At 47.3% G+C, this 18,175-nt stretch overlaps 2 protein-coding genes across 4 annotated transcripts in view; both read right to left on the reverse strand.

The window, feature by feature from the left end:
- KDM3B (lysine demethylase 3B) overlaps positions 1-5,335 on the reverse strand; it is a 61,436-nt gene extending 56,101 nt beyond the window's left edge. Inside the window, exon 1 of one of the 2 annotated variants that reach the window (XM_080672403.1) lies at positions 5,032-5,335. In XM_080672403.1, coding sequence (XP_080528529.1) covers positions 5,032-5,226 — 195 coding nt within the window. In that variant the 5' untranslated portion in view covers positions 5,227-5,335. The remainder of the gene's footprint in view (positions 1-5,031) is intronic. The other variant, XM_080672404.1, reaches the window with a different exon arrangement.
- Positions 5,336-8,347: 3,012 nt separating this feature from the next.
- On the reverse strand, positions 8,348-17,758 carry FAM53C (family with sequence similarity 53 member C). Of its 2 annotated transcripts, none has more exons than XM_080672405.1 (5): positions 17,267-17,758; positions 13,933-14,162; positions 13,250-13,307; positions 10,994-11,778; positions 8,348-10,048 (listed from the first exon to the last, which is right to left on the reverse strand). In XM_080672405.1, the coding sequence occupies exons 2-5, from the start codon at positions 14,008-14,010 to the stop codon at positions 9,791-9,793; spliced, it is 1,179 nt and encodes a 392-aa protein (XP_080528531.1). In that variant the 5' UTR covers positions 14,011-14,162; positions 17,267-17,758; the 3' UTR covers positions 8,348-9,790. The 2 variants fall into 2 exon arrangements, with proteins under 2 accessions (XP_080528531.1, XP_080528532.1); XM_080672406.1 differs by having other exon boundaries at positions 13,933-14,208; positions 17,267-17,458.
- Between the last annotated feature and the right edge of the window lie 417 nt (positions 17,759-18,175).

Genomic DNA, 18,175 nt, shown 5'->3' on the forward strand with positions numbered 1-18,175 from the left:
CCGCTCAGCCAGAAGCTGGGCTCATGTCTGGTGAGTGCAGTGGTGGTGGCAGGAGCCTCCCAGCCTCCGTGGCAGCTCTAAGGAGCAGCAAGTAGGTGGGAGGTAAGGAGCGAGGACTCCCGGACTGCGAGAGGGCACAGGCCAGGCTGAGGGACAACCACCCCCCCCCATGAATTCCATGCACCAGGCCTCTAGTTAAGAGATAAAAAATAAGGCAGAGCCCAGCAGGTGTTGCTCAGTAGTTGAGGGTCTACCTATAAACCAGGAGGTCATGGTTCAATTCCCAGTCAGGGCAGAGGCTAGGGTTGTGGGCTCGATCTCCAATAGGAGGCGAGCAGGAGGCAGCTGATCAATGAGTCTCATCACTGTTGTTTCTTTTTCTCCTTCTCCCTTCCTCTCTGAAATCAATTAAAAATATATATTAAAAAAAAAGTAAGGCAGGTAGATATGCTTTCAGTCTTCTTGCAAGTTCTGGATAGCTGAGATAACTAAGAAATGCATTCAAAACATCAATGCTACCAAAGCATCATTTAATTCTACCATACAGCAACGAAAGGATGGTTTATTTAATAAAATGGTGCTGCCACAATTGGTTACACCTTAGGAAAAAAGTATCATCCCTCCCCAACCAGTCATTTACAAAAATATTTCACATGGACCAAAGATCTAAAAGTAAAAATAAATACATGACAATACTAGAAAAATTTGAAGAATATTTATATAGACTCAAGATGGGGTAGCTCTACCCAAGCAAGTAAACCCAGAAGTCATTAAGAATGGTGAGATAGCCCAACTGGCATGGTTCAGTGGTTGGTTGAGTGATCTATGAACCAGGAGGTCAGGGATCGATTCCAGGTCAGGGTTCGATTCCCGGTCAGGGCACATGCCTGGGTTGTGGGCTCAATCCCAGTGTGGGGTGTGCAGGAGGTAGCCGATCAATGATTCTCTCTCATCATTGATGTTTCTATCTCTCTCTCCCTCTCCCCTCCTCTCTGAAATCAATAAAATATGTTTCCTTTCCTCCCTTCCACTCTCTCTAAAAATCAATGGAAAAAATAATCCCGGGATGAGGATTAACAACAAAAAAAGAATGGTGATATAAAAATTTTATTTTTCTGTGTGGCAAAGCAACTCATCAACAAAGTCAAAAGACTAATGAGAGCCCTAGCTGGTTTGGCTCAGTGGATAGAGCATCGGCCTGTGAACTAAAAGGTCCCAGGTTCGATTCTGGTTCCGGGGTTGTGGGCTCGATTCTCAGTGGGGGGACATGCAGGAGGCAACCGATCCATGATTCTCTCTCATCATGGATGTTTCTCTCTCTCCTTCTTCCTTCCTCTCTGAAATCAATAAAAATATATATATATATTTTAAAAAAGACAAATGAGAAAATTGCAATACACTTGACAGGTAATGGCATTAATATCACTAATATGCACAGAAGTTGTACAAAGTGATGACAACTCTCATTTTTTCAAATGGACAAAAGACAGGCATAAATAACCATGTAGGAGGCAGCTGATCAATGATTCTCTCATCATTGAGGTTTCTATCTCTCTCTCCCTCTCCCTTCCTCACTGAAATCAATAAAAATATATATTTAACAAAAATAACCCATAAAAGAAATGTAAAAGGCCAACAGACATAGAAAACTATTAGTGGTCATGAAAATGCTAGGTACTATTTTTCACGCATCAGATAGCCAAAAGTGACAAAGATGATACTGAGGATGGCAAGGGTTAGGCAACACAAGCATTGCATGCATACTCTGCTGGTGGGAGTATGAAATAATATAATCTTACTGGAAAATAACTTGGCACTACCTAATAAAATTAAAAATACATAGATTCAACCCAATAATGCCACTCCTGGATCGCTGAACTACAGAAACAAAAACCATGATTAATTACACAAAGAGATAAATACAAGTTTATTAATCACAGCGTTGTAGTGCCAAAAATTATAAATAACTTGAATGTCCTTTGTAAGGGGGAATAAATTATGGTACAGCCATATTATGGAATGTAATTAGTTTTCTAAAAGGAAGAGTAAGATCTATAGGTACCGATGCCCATGATATAATGTTAAGTGGAAAAAAGAAAATAAGCAGGCTTTAGATATTGTGTAGCATGCCATTTGCTTTAAAAAGAAACCCTATGTATAGGAATGAATAGTTTTATATTTTTTGTAACAGTATTAAGAAAAACAAATGAAGCCTTTTTTGATAAGTGGGAGGGAGCTGGTTAAGGATTAATATTGTTGGCTTTTCCCTGTATACTTTTGGTTGTTTGACATTTTGCAAAATGTAGGTTTTGCTTTTATAACAATAAGAGGAAAATCCACCTTCTTTGGTGTGCTTTGGTGGTGGGGTTTTTTTAATTAACCATGCCAACATCTGTGAAGGTCTCAAGGTCTATGCGACTTATATGGACCAATAATGATTCAGGAACACAAAGAGGATACTGAGTTAGAAGAGTTAAATACATATAAATCCATTAAACTGATTTTGCAACAAGAGAAAAAAAAAAAAAGACTTAAAAACCCAACAGGCTTATTTTGAACTACTATAAATAAATTATTCTTGCGGGGGGCAGGGGAAGCTGTTTTCCTACTTAATCTAAAAATCTTAGTAGTTGTCAGCATGGCTTTGATGATGAAGATGCTCATCTAGTAACGTATCAACAAATCTCCTAATCAACAGGATCCTGACTCTTTTTCTTCATAATTCATTTTAAGGTAGCACATGGCTTTGATATTGTTTTCCAAAAAAGTGTTCATTAAATGGATCAGGGCTATATTTTGAAAGATTTCTGAATCAAAAAGTATTTATAAAGAGGAAATTAATGGAGCCTAAAATTGAGAAGTGTTTTCAATCACTTCAAAAACTCATTTATCCAACCCTCACTCAAACTTAACAGGGGGCGCTCTGCTATGCATTACTCAAAACCAAGCATGCCTGAAAACATCTTAAACATAACTGAATGAAGATCTGCCCAATCACAGGCCAGCTGCTTGCAAACTCCACCCTTGAGTACAGGAAGAACACTTTTGATTGGAAGATGGTTGTGTTTACTACGGTGTGGTGCAAATTGGAAAGGCCCACATGTCTAGGGTCCAAAGGAAAGCTCTTTAATGAAAAGGGAAAACAAACGGCCAATTCTGACCCTATATTAGTCACTGTCAATAACAGAACCTCAACATAGCAACAACAATTCTTCAGCAATTTTGCAAACTGGTAAAAATTTCTTAAGACTATTTTTGTTGGCTGTTTTCTCATCTATGTCCCTTGCTATTCATACAAGCACAGCGTATTCTCAAAACCCAAATCTGCCTTTGCTTCTAATGCATACAGCTCCATGCAAGACCTCAATATCTAAGAATCACTGCAACTTTTACTTGGTGTGAGAAACAAATTCCATGGGCCCAGTAGAAAAATTATTCAGTATTTAGCTTAATAGGTGTCCAGCATCTCAGTGAGCTTCTAAAACCTCTGCCCTTAGGGAGCCCAGTGAACAATAACCTGCATGGGTAGCCATTTCAGGTGCAGAGCTCATTAGCAATTCATGAAATGGAGGAAACAACTAGAATATAAAATTCAGAATGAAAACCTAGGCTTGTGGTCAAAGTGTGCATATAATGGCAGATCTTATGTTTTACATTCAAGGGGGCAAATTACTGGATCTCACAGGGACACTTCTCCCCCATCCCAACCTAGAAAGCAATCTTTTAAAGAAAGCACAGAGGAATTTAAATGCAAATCTTCTTAATCCTCCTCCTCACACCCTTATATTCCTGACATCCTTTTACAAATTTGCCCCAAGGAAGCCTCACAAATGTCCTCAAGCAGCCTTTTCTTATGTAGCATGGAGAAAGATAAAAGCAAATAAACTCAAGAAGCAGAAGCAAAGCCTAAGCCGGTCACCAGTCAAGCAACCCATAAAGCTTGTATATGGGGGATGGGGGGTGTAACACCACTGATCAACAGAAAAATTAATAACAGAAACCTACAATATTACTATTAAATCTCCTAAAGTGCGTCCGCGTTTATAGTGAATACAAGTTCACCAAGAAAATGTACCTTCTGTCTACTGATCCATTACATTCCAAAAGAATCCTGCTATTTTTCATAGCCTTATTTCAAAAGAGAAGCTAGGGCTGCTATCAAAATGAGGAACTCAAGAGGCTTGCCTAAGCTCAAAGACAGTATTTTTTACCGCCACATTAACAAAAATAGCACGTCATGTTCCCGAATGCTGGTTAAGTTCTTATTACTGAACAACTTTAATCACAAAATACACCAAGGCAAGTACTCAAAAGCGGTCAAGCCCCAACACAAAGTTTCAAAACAAAACCTCTCCCAAGGTTAGAAGAGTAGCCGAGTTGAGAGCACAGACAGGTCTCAATCTTAGCAAAAACTGCAGCTCCTGTCACCAGAAGGGCAAGGAGAACCGAGCCCCGGAGTCCCGAGAGCTGGCTTTCTGGAGCACGCCAGGCTGAGCCCGGCTCAGACAAGGAGGAAGTAACTGCCAGATAAAAAAGCCCGGAGCAGCTCCACGACAGCCTCGGTGCTGCTCACAATTGCCCACGTTCCCGCCCCACTCGGGCTCCAGGAGGGGAACAGGGAGCAGGTCTCAGGGAGAGCCGGGGATCACAGGTCCGCGTCTTCCAGGGGCGTCGGCAACACCGGCGGAACTCGGAGGGGCCGGGAGCCCGGGTTCTGGAGCCTCTACCCCGAAGGCGTGGGAGGGGGGCTGAAAAAGGGTCGCTCAGGAGGCGGGGCCTGCGGGTGGAGGCAGCAGCTTCGGTGCCCTGGCCGCCCCCCCCACCCCCAGGAAACCGGGGCGCGCACCCCGACGCGGAAGCCATGCTGGTCAGAACTCGGGGTGCTAAGGAGCCGGTGGGGGGCGCTAAGGAGATTTGGGGGCGCGGAACTGGGTCACCCCCACCCCACCGCCCCCTCACAATGGCCCCCGGGGAGGCCGCCCGCAGGCCCCGCAGCCCCGGCCTCGAGTGCCCGCCTCGGCCGTCACTCACCGCTAAGTCCTGGGGCACCGCCCCGCTCATGGCCCGCACCGTGCCGGCCCGCCAGGCCCGAGTGCGCAGCGCAGGCCCGGGATCTCCGCCCGCCGCCGCCGCCGCCGCCGGCACCGAGGCCGAAGCCGAGGCCGTGGTGTCCGCGAACAGAAGCAGCAGCCGCTTGCCCACCGGGGAGGCCGCTGCGTCCGCCATCGCCAGGGCCGGCCAGACCCTCGCTCCCGCCCGCCGCCTCCCACCACCTTCGCCGCCGAGCGCCCGATCCGCCCGCAAGGCCTCCCTCCGCACCACCCGCGGCCGCGGCTCCCCCCCCACCCCCCCAACAGCCACCACCAACCACCGGCGCCGCGCAGCGCCCCCGGTGGCCGGGAGCGGAGCTGCAGCCTGGGCCCCGCACAGCGCCCCCCGCGCTCTGGAGCGGGGTGGCAGCTCCGGGCCCCTCGCAGCGCTCCGCCCCAACCTCCCCAGGGCCTGCAGTGCCCCCTGCGTCGAGGAGGGGAATTGCAGTTTCGGCAGGGGTGGGGAACTGGGCGGGTCCTTCAGTCCCCCAGGGCACCATCAGGGTCCCAACCTTCCTTCAGGGGGTCCCATACCTTAGAAGGCTTTAGCTTACCCTCCTCGCACACCAAAAACTTTTACTGGGGTGGAGAGCTGAGGGGCAAGGTACCTAGAGAGTGAATGTTTTGAGCTGAGAAGTTAACACCCCAATATCTATTGACTTCTTATCCTGAACATGCCCTACCCTATCTGCCATTATCTTTTAGGAAACTTTCTCGCCATTGGTCCATCAGACAGTATCTTTCTTCTCACTGGCTCATAACATGGTTATCATCCCATTCTATATTACCATGACTTCATAGGTTCCTTTCCAATTGACCAATGTGTTACATCCATTGAATATGATATGCCACTCTTGCCACTGGCTGAAGGCCAATAAGCTTCCATCTTGGTATTCTGACTTAAACCCATAGAGCTTTTCCCCCTTCTAAGTCTGCCGATGTTATTAAGTCCAGGTGTTTCTCAACTCATCTTTTAGGGGAATTGGAAAGGGACCAATGATGGGGATTCTTTTTTCTGGTTCAGTAATAGTAAGTACCATCTTACCATGGAAGTAGTGGGGCTGGGGACAAAGAAAACCCCACCACCTCAATCTGAATTCACATTAAGTGTGGGAGATCTATAGCTCCTGTTAGAAAGGGGATGTAGTGGAGAGATACTGAATTTTTTGCTTAGGTTTTCACTCCAGGCAATGGGAAACCTCAATCGTTAATGTTGGTAATGTCAGAGACTAGCACAGGTTGGTAATGTCAGAGACTAGCACAGATTCCATGGTATTATGGATGCAGAGACTGAGTATACAGACCAGAAAGATAAAGGGTCTAGTATTAATTCATGATTGTTACCCTAAAAGTAGCTATTTCTTTCACAAATCTGCCCTACAGACAGGAAAGAGCAGTAGCTGGTTCTTTCACCAAAACTAATGTGCCTAACCAGTAATCTGTCCATAACCTTGTCTTTACCCTTGACCTACTTTACTTATAGCAAAAATTGGGGGCAGGGATGGGGAGTGAGCACCAACTATTGACTTTAGTAAAAGTACAAAACATCTAGGGAAGTGAATTTAAAATTAACCTTGTGGAACACCAAGGAAACATTTCTTTGGATTTTTTTCTCTCCCTATTCCTCGGAACTTCCATTTCCTATCGCCAAGCTGGGACCTAAGAATGCTTTCCTTGGCCAAGAGACACCTCTTAAAGCACAGGGTCCACAAGTTGTTGTCAGTTAAGAAGGAACAAGGATGAATCCATACAGGATCTAGCTTGCAGCTTTTCTAGAAAAATTCACCCCTAGAATTTTCTCCCATGTGCAGCTCTATTTACTACCCCAGTGTTCAAAGCTGGCTTCTCACAGAACAGAAACAGAAATGTGCCTAAGCTAGGGGAAATAAAGGCTAAGGTGGGTAATTCATTCAAATGGTTGGGAAGAGTCATTTTAGATGTTCAAACTTTAACCCTACTCAAACAGCAGTTTTGAGGAAAGAAAAAACGTATAATGCTGAGCTTCTTTAACTAATTCATTCAAATGTGGCAAACACTTTCCATGTGCCAGTAACTTTTTAAAGTGTTGGGGATACAACACTAAATAAAACAAAACCCTTGCCCTCAGGGAGTTTATATTCTTTCCTACATTATTAAGGACTGGTAAATGAAATCACATTTGGCCTCACAGTCAATAAACAGTAGAAAAACCCAACAGAAAAGGAAAATGGTTGGGAAGAGTCATTTTAGATGTTTAAACTTTAACCCTACTCAAACAGCAGTTTCAAGAAAAAACCTATAATGCTGAGCTTCTTTAACTACATTCCATTGCCCCATCCCTTCTAAGCCCCTCCCTTTATCTCCAGGGCAGTAACAGTACTATGTTTTTAGAATGTATTTTCATCCCCTCAAAGGTTCCTTCTCCAGGTAGTCAAGCCAATACTGTCCTCCTGCACACTTCATTGGTATTCAATAATGAGTGCCACCAATTTGAAGCAGGAAACTGGGACGGAGGCTAAGCAACTTGACTCTTCTTGTTGCCTGGCAAGTCAGCACCAAACTGGTAAAGAAAGGCTATGCCTTAGGGACAGAGGCTCCTGCCTGGATCTCTAAGCAGCTACACTTCACCCACACACATTGGAAGAATGCTAACGTAGGAAGAAGAAAGGGTGGAATAGAAAGATCTAAAGAAAGAGTGAACCACACAGCTTCTTTCCGCAAATGAACATTCAATTGAAGCATTAGGGAAAATACCACCTTCTAGGGCAAAAGAGTTCTGCTGGTAGGATAATTTTACAAAAGCAGTTATTTTTAAGATGCAGAAATTAAGTCTTTGAAATCTGAATTCTGATGACTAAATCTCCATTTCTCCATCTTTTTAAAAAAAGATTCCTGGTCAAGTCTCCCATCATGACTTGTCCCCATTTCCCAAAGCCTACAAACCAGTCTAGACAAGTCCCTGCCTATACCATCAAGCATTCTCAGGAAGCTAGAATGTATTAACATTTCACTTCAATCTCTTAGAAGTGAGAGTGATAGTTAAGAGGAGACAGGGACCAAATCAAGACTGCCAGAAACAACCCAGGCCTGAACAGAAGCCCAGGCCATAGGATATGATTGCTGTGGCCACACAGCACCTACGGACCAGATAGTGCCCTTGAAGGGCAGAGGCCCAGCCATGCCGTAGGAAGGGGCTGGAAGAGTTAGGTGGCCTTTCCCTGCTTCCTCTTTGCCTTTCTTTGTGGTGATGGGAAGAAGACACTGTAATACACAAGGTTGCTTGGGAAAATGGATTATTCTAATAAAACTTTATTTTTTCAAACACGGCCACAGAGGCAGGACCTCATGTTTAACACACACACAGACTTATGGATTTTTTTTTTAATATAAAACAAAGTTTACGAAAATTTTTTTTCCACTTTTTGTATTTGTAATCCCATTAGCACAGGGACTTTGGCAGCAGGTGGGAGTGAAGGGCAGCTAAAGCTGCCACTGGGCAGTCACCGGGCACAGGAGGAGAGCACCAGCCTGGGAGTGGCTTCACTCACACACGCAGGAATACTCACCTACTGGTCAGCCACACCACACACACAACACAGATGCAGATGTCTACCCAGCGTCAACCACAGCCCCGTAGAGATGCGCTCCACTCTGGGTAAGCCCAATATGTGAAAATCCAAATAGTCAAACAGCTAAAGTAGAGGGAGGTTGCTTGCTTGCTTTACAAAAGAAGCAATCACAGGCTGCTTTTAAATGGTCAGCAGTCCAAATGCATCAAAGGTCAGAGGATGAGGGGAAAAAGGTCCCATCAGTAAAGAGGGAAAGAAAGAGATGAAGCCCTTCAACCCTGCCTCAGTTACCCACATGTGCTTGCATCTACTTAGAGTGAGAGAGGCAGGTGGTATACAGCCTAGGCAATCTGATAAGAAGAAAAGGCCAGCTCAGAATCAATGTGAAGAGCCCTCTCCAACCCCAATACTATATCTAGGGGAGGGGGGTGGGCCTGAGGAAAAGATCATTGGCTGAGGTCACAGCACTTAAAAGAGCCTGCAGTACCCCCAAACAGAATCCTTTGTAGAGCCAGTGGTGCTTATGGATTATAAGCCTGGTTCCAGAGCTACTTAGGAAAAAGAAAAACTTGGTGCCCTCCTTTTGACTTCTTGAACAAGCCCACTGTCCCATGAAAACTCAAGATCCTGGGGGTATCATGATGCTCTACTATTAAGGAGCAACTGCCTTCCTTCCCTAAGGCTACGCAAACACACCTTTACACCTTTCCTCAAGTATACTCCCAAGCACACACACACACTCGCACACAATTTCTCCGAGGAGGCTGAATGAACCCCCCACCCTGGCCAAATTCTAAGACACAAGTGCCCTTTGAAGCAAAGGGGCTAGTGAAATTCCCCGAGCTGGGGTCAGCAGACCCCTTCCTTCCCTGCCCATTGCTTTCTCATTGGCAGGGATACTCACACTCAGGGCCGCCATGGGAAGGGTCTGCTCTGGGGCTGTCCCTCCCGCCACCAGCTCTGTTTATCTTGTCCCAGCCAGTCTCTCGGCATGGTCGAGCTTCCTGGAGCGAGATTTCCAGCTGCCCTGAGTGGGAGCCCTCCACTCATCCCCATTCCCAGGCTGGGCCCCCAGTCTTGGAGCCTCGACACTTGTTAGTAGCCATAAGAGAGTCAGTCTGTGTGGCCCCAGGAAGTAGTAGCCTCTCAGTTTTAGTTCTCCTCAATCAGATTTAAGTCCAGGTCCCCAAAGTCCTGCTGGCACAGTGTCCGCTTACTCAGCGCCTGCCGCCCCCACCGCACGGACCCCTCCTCCTCCTCTTCGCTTTCACTCAGCACCTGGGAGGAACCCCCAATGGGGCTGCAGGAAGCAGAGAGGGGTGGGGGGCTACAGGCCATGAACCATGGTGGAGAGATGCTGCTGCCTTCCCGGGCTGTTTCTTGGAGACAGACACCTCCTGAGTATGGTTTCTGTCAAATAAACAAAAAAGTAAGAAGGCAAAGGAAGATAATAACATCCCAGAGCACCCTGGCCCAAGCTGCATTTCAGTGTCCTGTCCCTTAATTACCCTCTAAGGCAGGAATCCTAGGCTTTAGGGTGAGGTTTATGAACTCACTGATAAAATTTGGAAAATTCAGTAACCATGTAACATTTCTTTGAGGAGAGATCTCATAGTTTCCATCAGATTTAAGATTAAAGACTCATTTATAAGTTTCATATGGGCAGAAATATCATCTATTTCACTACTGTAATGCCAGGGCCTATACTGTCAGAGCCAGGTACATAGTAGGTATCCAAAAAAATATTTGCCGACTGGTTAGATGGATGACTGTCAATAAGTGTGTAAGTTTGCAAAGAGGTTTGTGACCCAGTGGTATAGCAGGAAGAGTATGAAAAAGTGGGCAAGTGTATAAGACAACTGCACACATACTGGGAAGTCAAAAACATATGCTGAACAGATGAACATTGCAGCAGCCTGTTTTAAGCTCTCCCAGACCCATTTAAAGCAGTGAAGGGCAAGTGGCAAAACCATCCTTGAGCACAAGGAGGGGTGGGGCAATGATGATGGCACTCTGTGGCTTATGCATTCTAAGAGTAGAGGGAAAGTGCCTCTAGCAAAACAATCTGGGAATCCCTATTGGAACGTTTAACATGGGTCTCACCCCAGTTTCTCAGGAATCCCCAGGACTGAGGAGTTTCACAGGACATGGGACTTCAGGATTCAGTGCTAAAACCGGGAAGTGCTGGGCAAACTAGGATGGTAGATCACTCTAGTGAAAGCTCAGATATAAAGGAGCTCCAGGGGAGGCCCTGCCAGGAAGGCATGGAACTAGGGCAGCTTAAAAGTGAAAGAGAACACAGTCCCTCTGCTCCCAATTCAACCCTTCAAGCTTCCTTAATCCAGCTGGTCCCACCTGATTCATCTTGTCAAAGTCCAAGGAAGGCCTTAGCCTCCGTGGGTCCTCCTCGTGGCGCCGCTTCACTCCAGCTTTTCGGGCATCCAGATCACAAGGCTGTGAGCGGCTTCGAGGAAGGTTGCGGAGGCCTCGGGGTCGCCAGGGCAGCTCTGGGGAGGATGCGGGGGAGCTCCGGGCAGAGGGCAAGAAGCGGCTTGCCTGTGGGCCCAGGCTGGGTGATAGGGAAAAGCGGCGCTGGGGTGGGCAAGGGGATAGGGATTCAGCATCACTTTCCCAGGAGCCACTTTGGGGGGAGGCAGCACAGGGTTGAGAGGAATCTTGGGTCAGGGCCAGGCTGAAGAAAGGTGGACTGTAGGGTCTGTGGGCTGGGGCACATTGAGAAGAGGCACTGGGAGCTTGGAGGAACCTGAGGCTGGAGACCCGCTTTGGAGGGCTCTGGTGAGGCACCTGCGGCCCACCCCCTCCACCACTGCCTCGGTGCTTGATGGGAGTCCACAGCTTGGAGGGGGCAGGCCGCCACACTGGCTGCCAGCGAGACAGGTCCACGGGCACTGAGAGTGAGCGGCAGTGCCTCTTGGATGGAGGGGTGGGGGGCACAGGAAGCTTCTCTGGGTCGGGGGGCTCAGGGCTTAGAACTTGGGAGAGGGGATGCTCCGGTGGGGAGCTTCCCCGGCTGGGTGGTCTGAGGTGCAGGCTCAAGCCTGACGGGTGGTAGCTGAGGTTGAGGCTGTCCTGAAACTCGGCACAGGAACAGTGGGGCAGGCCCCTCCAGGAAGCACCTTCTGGAAGGCATTCATCATAAAAATAATATTAATGATAGCCAATATATTTTTAAGAGCTTACTATGTTCCCATAATGTAATGAACATTATGTGAGGTTTCCAAAAAACCTATTATTATGCCCATTTCACAGATAAGAGAAGTCCAGTAACTTGCCCAAAGTCATCTAGCAATCAAATGACCAAGACAGGATTCAAATCCTGGTCTAAGGTTAGGTCTTTTAACCGCTATGCTATTCTGCCTCCGTTATGACGAAACACATGAAATTGAAAATACACTCTCATACAGCGCCTTGCCACTCCCTCTCAAAGGTAAAACAATAGAAACGTTGTGTCAGTGTGCCCTGCTCATCCCTCACTCCTCAACCTAGACCTACTTTGTTCCCCAACTGCCCAGCTGGCCTATCCTCTCCTTCCTTAGCCTTTTCCCTTTCCAAGTCTCAATAGCACCAAAATAGAGGAGTTAGGGTTGCCAAGGAGTAAGAGGTAATCAAACAGGTAAGAGATCACTTTTATTGCTAGGGAGGGCAAACAGGATGCAAAAGGCCTTTGATAGTGGAACCATGCTTGGGAAACCCTAAGACTTTATGCTACTTGTGTTCCTGCGTCTGGTCACCCAAATATGTTGACTCCTTTCCCACAGACCTGCTCTAATATCCAAACAGATTGGGGGACCGAGGGGTGGAAGAGAAAATGGACTAAAATGAATGGTCCTCACTGAATTCTAACCAGCTCATTAAGAGACAAAGGGCCTACTCCAAGCTCCTCTGGCTAGCTGACTGCATTCTGCAGAAGCTAGATATTTGGAACAACTGATAAGTATACGAAGTCATATTTGATGATTGAGAAAACCCACACTTAACATTTTTAGTCAACAGTTCTACCCCCTACTAACCTCCATGAGGGCAGGGACCATGTATCCTATTCTGTACTTAGAACATAATACCTGGCTCACAGCAAGTATTTAATAAATCAGAAGAAGAAATTAAATGAAGACGCTTTTGCCAACTTAGTTCCCTTGCCAGGTATCCTAGAAAAGAAACTGAGCTGCACAGCAGCCTAGCAACATGGGTTAAAGTTCTGGTTGTACAATAGTGATGCCTGCCCCCATAATCACAGACCCTTTGATTGAATAATTTATAATTTATACCTCAGATACACATTCACCTGTGTAAAATGACTGACATATGTACAAGGCTATTCATTATGGTTTTGTTCGGAAATAACCTAATGCACATTATTAAGAGACTGGTTAAATAAACCATGGTACATCCCTACAGTGCAATAATGTAAAACAAGGAATGATCAACATTATATAATGATATATAAAACAGAGACAAGTGCCCATCTCAGAAGGTGACCCTGACAAGAATGTTGTGGAGGTAGGCTACCTAGTCCTGGTCACTGGAAACCAAAGAAATATGTAAATGGAAGTATGGGCATACACACATATATGCAAACACACAATACCTTACCAGGCACAAGCTGGAAAGGGTTCCCACAGTTGGAGATGTCTGCATGATCAGGCAAAGGCTAAGAGAGAGACAATATCCATCATGATTCAGGTTCAGGACACAGATTTCCAAGAAGCCCTGTTCAGCTCACCCCTACAATTCCTGGGCTATAGGGATGTTAGGGACTTTTTTTTTTAAAAAAAAAAATATGTCTTTATTAATTTCTGAGAGGAAGGAAGAGGGAGAGATAGAAACATCAATGATGAGAGAGAATCATTGATTGGCTGCCTCTTGCACACCCCACACTGGGGATCAAGGCCGCAACCCAGGCATGTGCCTTTGACTGGAATCGAACCCAGGACCCTTCAGTCCCCAGGCCGACACTCTATCCACTGAGCCAAACCAGCCAGGGCTAGGGACTCTTAAGTGTTCTCTTCTTGTCTTCCCGAAGTTAGTGAGTAAAATAATGCACATCTTCCAATATTCCAAACCCTTCTCCACCCAAGTTTTAGTGTCCCTTCTCTATCAGTGGAAAAATCCCTGCTTTCTTCCTTTTGGGGTGGGTTTCTTGAGCTTTTAGTGGACTCTTCCAGTATAAGTACCATGACTCATATGGCATAGGACAAGGGTGAAGTAGTAGCAACAAACAGCCTCTGTAAAAAGGGGGAGGGGGTCGTGGAGAAGCAGGAAGACTGGTCTTTTACCAGACTGATGCTGAAGCGTGTGCATTTCAGCTCATCCAGAGTCTGTTTCTGTAGCTGCTCAGTGATCAGGGTTATCATGATTCTCCCCAGGATCTGACTTGCACACTCTGGAGCAAATGATGGATGTCTTCCCTGTTGTTCTTCCAGACCTCACTCGTGAGCCGTCTTCTGCCACTGCAGCACCATTCTAGCACCATTGGGACTTCCCTCTCCAGTCATGCCTGCTGAGTCTGCCAATTACAGAGGGACCAGCCCCAAGTGATATTAGAGATGTACCTGCCAGAGATGGAAAATGCATGGCACACATACCACAATATCCCTATGCAAGGCCTCTGGCAGACATCATTAATTGATCACAGCTTTTTCCTGCTAAGCCTAAACATAGCCTCAGACACATTATAAGCTTGGCAGTCCAGATACCTAGTAAAATGAACTGGAGTTGGCAAACAAATTGAAACCGATTTGCCACTCCTAACCTGGTTCACGCTCTGCTGTCTACCCAGAATACAAGCACTACTTAGAAAACAGCTAAGGTGAGAAAGAGGAATTACCAAATGGTTATTTCCATCCTGATTAGCCCAATATTTTCTTTTTTTTTTTAAATATATTTTTTATTGATTTTTTACAGAGAGGAAGGGAGAGGGACAGAGAGTCAGAAACATCGATGAGAGAGAAACATCGATCAGCTGCCTCCTGCACACTCCCCACTGGGGACATGCCCGCAGCAAAGGTACATGCCCTTGATCGGAATCGAACCCAGGACCCTTCAGTCCGCAGGCCGACGCTCTATCCACTGATCCAAACCGGTCAGGGCCCAATATTTTCTTTATCAGAAGCAGAGAGGTACCCTTTACCTAGACTACAGAAATAATAATAGGGAGCAGGAGCAGTGGTTGGAATGACTTTCTGCTTCAGACAAGAGTCAATGAGGTTTTAAGTTCTTCCTTAGCCTGGCTGGCTAATGTTATTTTCCAACAGATACTGTATATATCCTCTTATAAAATGAGAAGATAAGAAAATGGTACCAGGGTAATGCCAATTATATTTCAACTCTATAGATGTTAAAAACAACAACTCTGTGACTTTATTCAACTAAGTTTTTAGCCTGATCTGACTCAAAAACCATTAATACAATAAATCAAGACTCTTTCTCAGGTCAATTTGGGTAAAAACAAACTAATTCTATCAGATAACAGGCTTTAAGCCCACATAATTACCTGAGGGGTCTTACTCAAGGGAGGAGGGGAGGTTAACCTAGTGTCTTCATACTATTCTGTCTATTCCCAGAAGTGACTAGCAGGCTGACCGCTCACCAGAGGGTATCTGTAGCATTTGCTAGGAAAGAGAATAAACTATCTAGAAATCTCAATCCTGATCCCATTTGCTGTGGCAGTTTTGGCAAATCACTTAACCTTAGTCTCAATTTACCCATGTAAAACAGGCTGAATAATCTTAATCTGTCACATACAACATAACAGAAAATACCAAAATGTAAGAAGCATACCATCTGGCCTGTACAAACCAGGAGTCCACATAGGCTGTTTCTCAGCCCTCCTGTTTGTTGCTCTACAAAGCCTCAGGCTGCCACAAGTGATGATAACATTAAGAGGAAGGCAACCAGGTTTATCTATTTGATTAGATGCCAACCTCCATCACCTCAATGACACCCAAAAGGGCTCTTCTGTGACCTTGGGGGCAAGATCACTTTCTACTTTTACAAAAAAGGGATCATCTCTACCCCATTCCTACCTCAGAGGGAGGCATGCCACAAGAAAAAGCAAAGAAATACACGTGGACATACTTGGAGTTTTTTGGAAGAAAGGTGTGGGAACAGTCAATTACCATTATAGTTAACTATCATTTTCATGCATAATTATTACAGCCCTGAATGAAGTTCCAGCTTCTTGAGAGCTCTCTTCAGCTGCTTCCCTTACTATGTTCTTGTGGGAGAAGCTAAAGCTTGTATCACTTCTGCTCTTGGTTTCTTAACTCTACCTTCAAAGATCAACCAGAGAGGAAATCTAACTGCAGGCTTTTACCCCAGAGACCCTAGGCTTCAGGCTGACAACAGGCTGACCAGTCATGAGGAGCAGAGTGTGAAGCAAAACTCTTTCAAGCTTTTCATGAGGCATTTGGCCAAACAGCAAACTCCCAGTCCTCTCTGGGATCAAGTGAAGAGAGTGATTTCGTGGGGTTTTTTTTCCTGCGTTTTAATTGTTGGGATGTGGCCACACACGGCGGTAATTGGAACAATGCAACTACCACCACGCAACTGATACTCTCAGCCTGTTTCCTAAAACAGGCCAGGCTGAGAGGGGGAACAGAACGGAAGCCATAAGGAATCAAACCAGGACACAAAAGAAGGCAAACCAGCTCTGCGAGGGGCCTCCTCTTTCTCGGGCAGGCAAAGAAAAAAGTGTAAGAAGCCCTCTCTTGCCGCCTTCCTTCCCCTTCCATTTTGTATATCTGAGTGGCAGAGACTACCCTGAACGTTCACTAAACAAGTTAAAACTTCTCAGCTTAACTGGCACGGGGCTCAGCCCTGCAAAGAGCAGCAGGCCGCTAGGCCCTCCCCACAATCACACCAGGCCCAACTCAATCCAGGCTTTCCCTCCACCATCGGCCCCCTTAAATAAAGGTTGGACCCTCACCCCACCTCCTATTGGATGGCAGTAACCCCTGACATTCGGGTTTCAGGGATGCTGAGGTTGTGCTGAAACCTGGAGAACCTAGCATCAAGTCAGGCTAATGGGGAGGAGAGTCACAAATCCTCTGGGGACCTTCCCTCAGGTCCCAGCCCCAAACCTCTTGGGGAGACCGAAGGAAAACATGAGGAAGCAGGGAGGTGCATGAACAGGTAAGTGGGGGTCTGATTGCTCTTCCCCCATATGGCTCTGGTGGAGAGAGGGGTGACAAGTGGGGCGAACCCCTCCCCCTCGCCCCGATGAAGAAGCAAGAGGCTAGGCCCCCCTCCAATTTTCAACCTCCCCCTCGGTTGCCCTGCCTGTCCCCGCGGGGTGGGGCATGGGTCGTCCGCGGGCCCCTATGGGGGCGCCAGGGCTTGCTCAGGGGGGGGCTTGTCGCTCCTCTTTTCCCAATTAGCTTCCATCATCTGGCCGCGGAAGCGAACTCAGGACGCAGGGGATGGAAAGGGTCTGGGACTTAGCACTCCGCCACCCCTCCCCCACCGGGTCCCGTGCTCTCCCCGCGGAGGCGGCCGGCGAGGCCCTGACGCGCGGGCGGCCGGGCTGGGGGAAGGGAGAGAGGGAAAGAGAGAGGGCCGGCCGAGAAGCCCGCCCCGAGGCCCAAGCGCCACCTGCCCTCCGACACCTACCGCGGCTCCTCCAGCTCCCAGGGCCGCGGCCGGAGCAGCTCTGAGCGCTCCGTTCACCCCACGGTGTCCTTAAAAGGCGCCAGCGCGAACCAACGGGCCTCTCAGGCGAGTGGGGGAACCTCTCCTGCCCACAGAGTCCCCCTGAACTGTCCTCGGGGACTCGAGACTCGCGTCGCTTCTCTCTCGAAGTCTTTCTTAGGTAGTGCTGTCAGGAAGGAGCCCGGTTCTTTGATTTAAGGATGAGGGCGGTTTCCTCACAATGGAGTCACCCCCTCCAAAATATTGCAGAAGGTGGACTGGTCCAGTTGGAGGCACAGCTCGAAAGCCGCGGGGGAGGCCGCGTCAGACGAAGGTAAACAAAGCTATCGCTCCCATCCTCTATTTCTACATTGGACCAAGGACAGCCTTCTAATCGGCTCGGGCCGCTTAATAAGATTTAGCCAAAGTCCCTCTCACCTGTTCTCCTCTCCCACCTTCTACCGCCGCCTCTCTGAAGGAATCCCCATTCCCCCAGCAGAGGACCCGTCCGCGGCGTGAAGGCTTCTGGGAAGTGTAGTCCAAGCGCCGATTAGGGCCTGCTCTAAGTCCCAGGAGCCCCTCTTCCAGCGGCCAAATCGACTCCAACCGTATAAACCCAGGACTTATTACAGTTGGGGGGCTGTTCCCGTTTGGTTCTGTGATTAGCCTTCACCCAAAAACTTTGTAAAGCTGAAGAGGGCCCAGGGCTGATCACTCCTTTTCCTCCCTCTACGCACCGCCCCCCCCTCAACAGGATGAGGTAATGGGATTGTGATTATGACATCATAGGCGGCTCAGTAACCCGCGTGGGAGGGTGTGTGTGTGTGTGGGGGTGTGTGTGTGTGTGTGTTGGGGGGGGCCCGGTAGTTACAGCTGGACCACTTTCCTTAA

The sequence above is a fragment of the Plecotus auritus genome (genome assembly GCF_963455305.1).
Source record: "Plecotus auritus genome assembly, chromosome: 6".
NCBI lineage: Eukaryota > Metazoa > Chordata > Mammalia > Chiroptera > Vespertilionidae > Plecotus > Plecotus auritus.

What these genes read in the sequence shown, in the direction of transcription:
- FAM53C (XM_080672405.1), bottom strand. Translation starts at nt 14,010, where the DNA reads ATGATAACCCTGATCACTGAGCAGCTACAGAAACAGACTCTGGATGAG. An exon ending in CACGCTTCAGCATCAGTCTG is followed by an intron (nt 13,308 to 13,932) that starts GTAAAAGACCAG and finishes TCTCTCTCTTAG; the next exon opens with CCTTTGCCTGATCATGCAGA. An exon ending in ACTTTGACAAGATGAATCAG is followed by an intron (nt 10,049 to 10,993) that starts GTGGGACCAGCT and finishes TTTATTTGACAG; the next exon opens with AAACCATACTCAGGAGGTGT.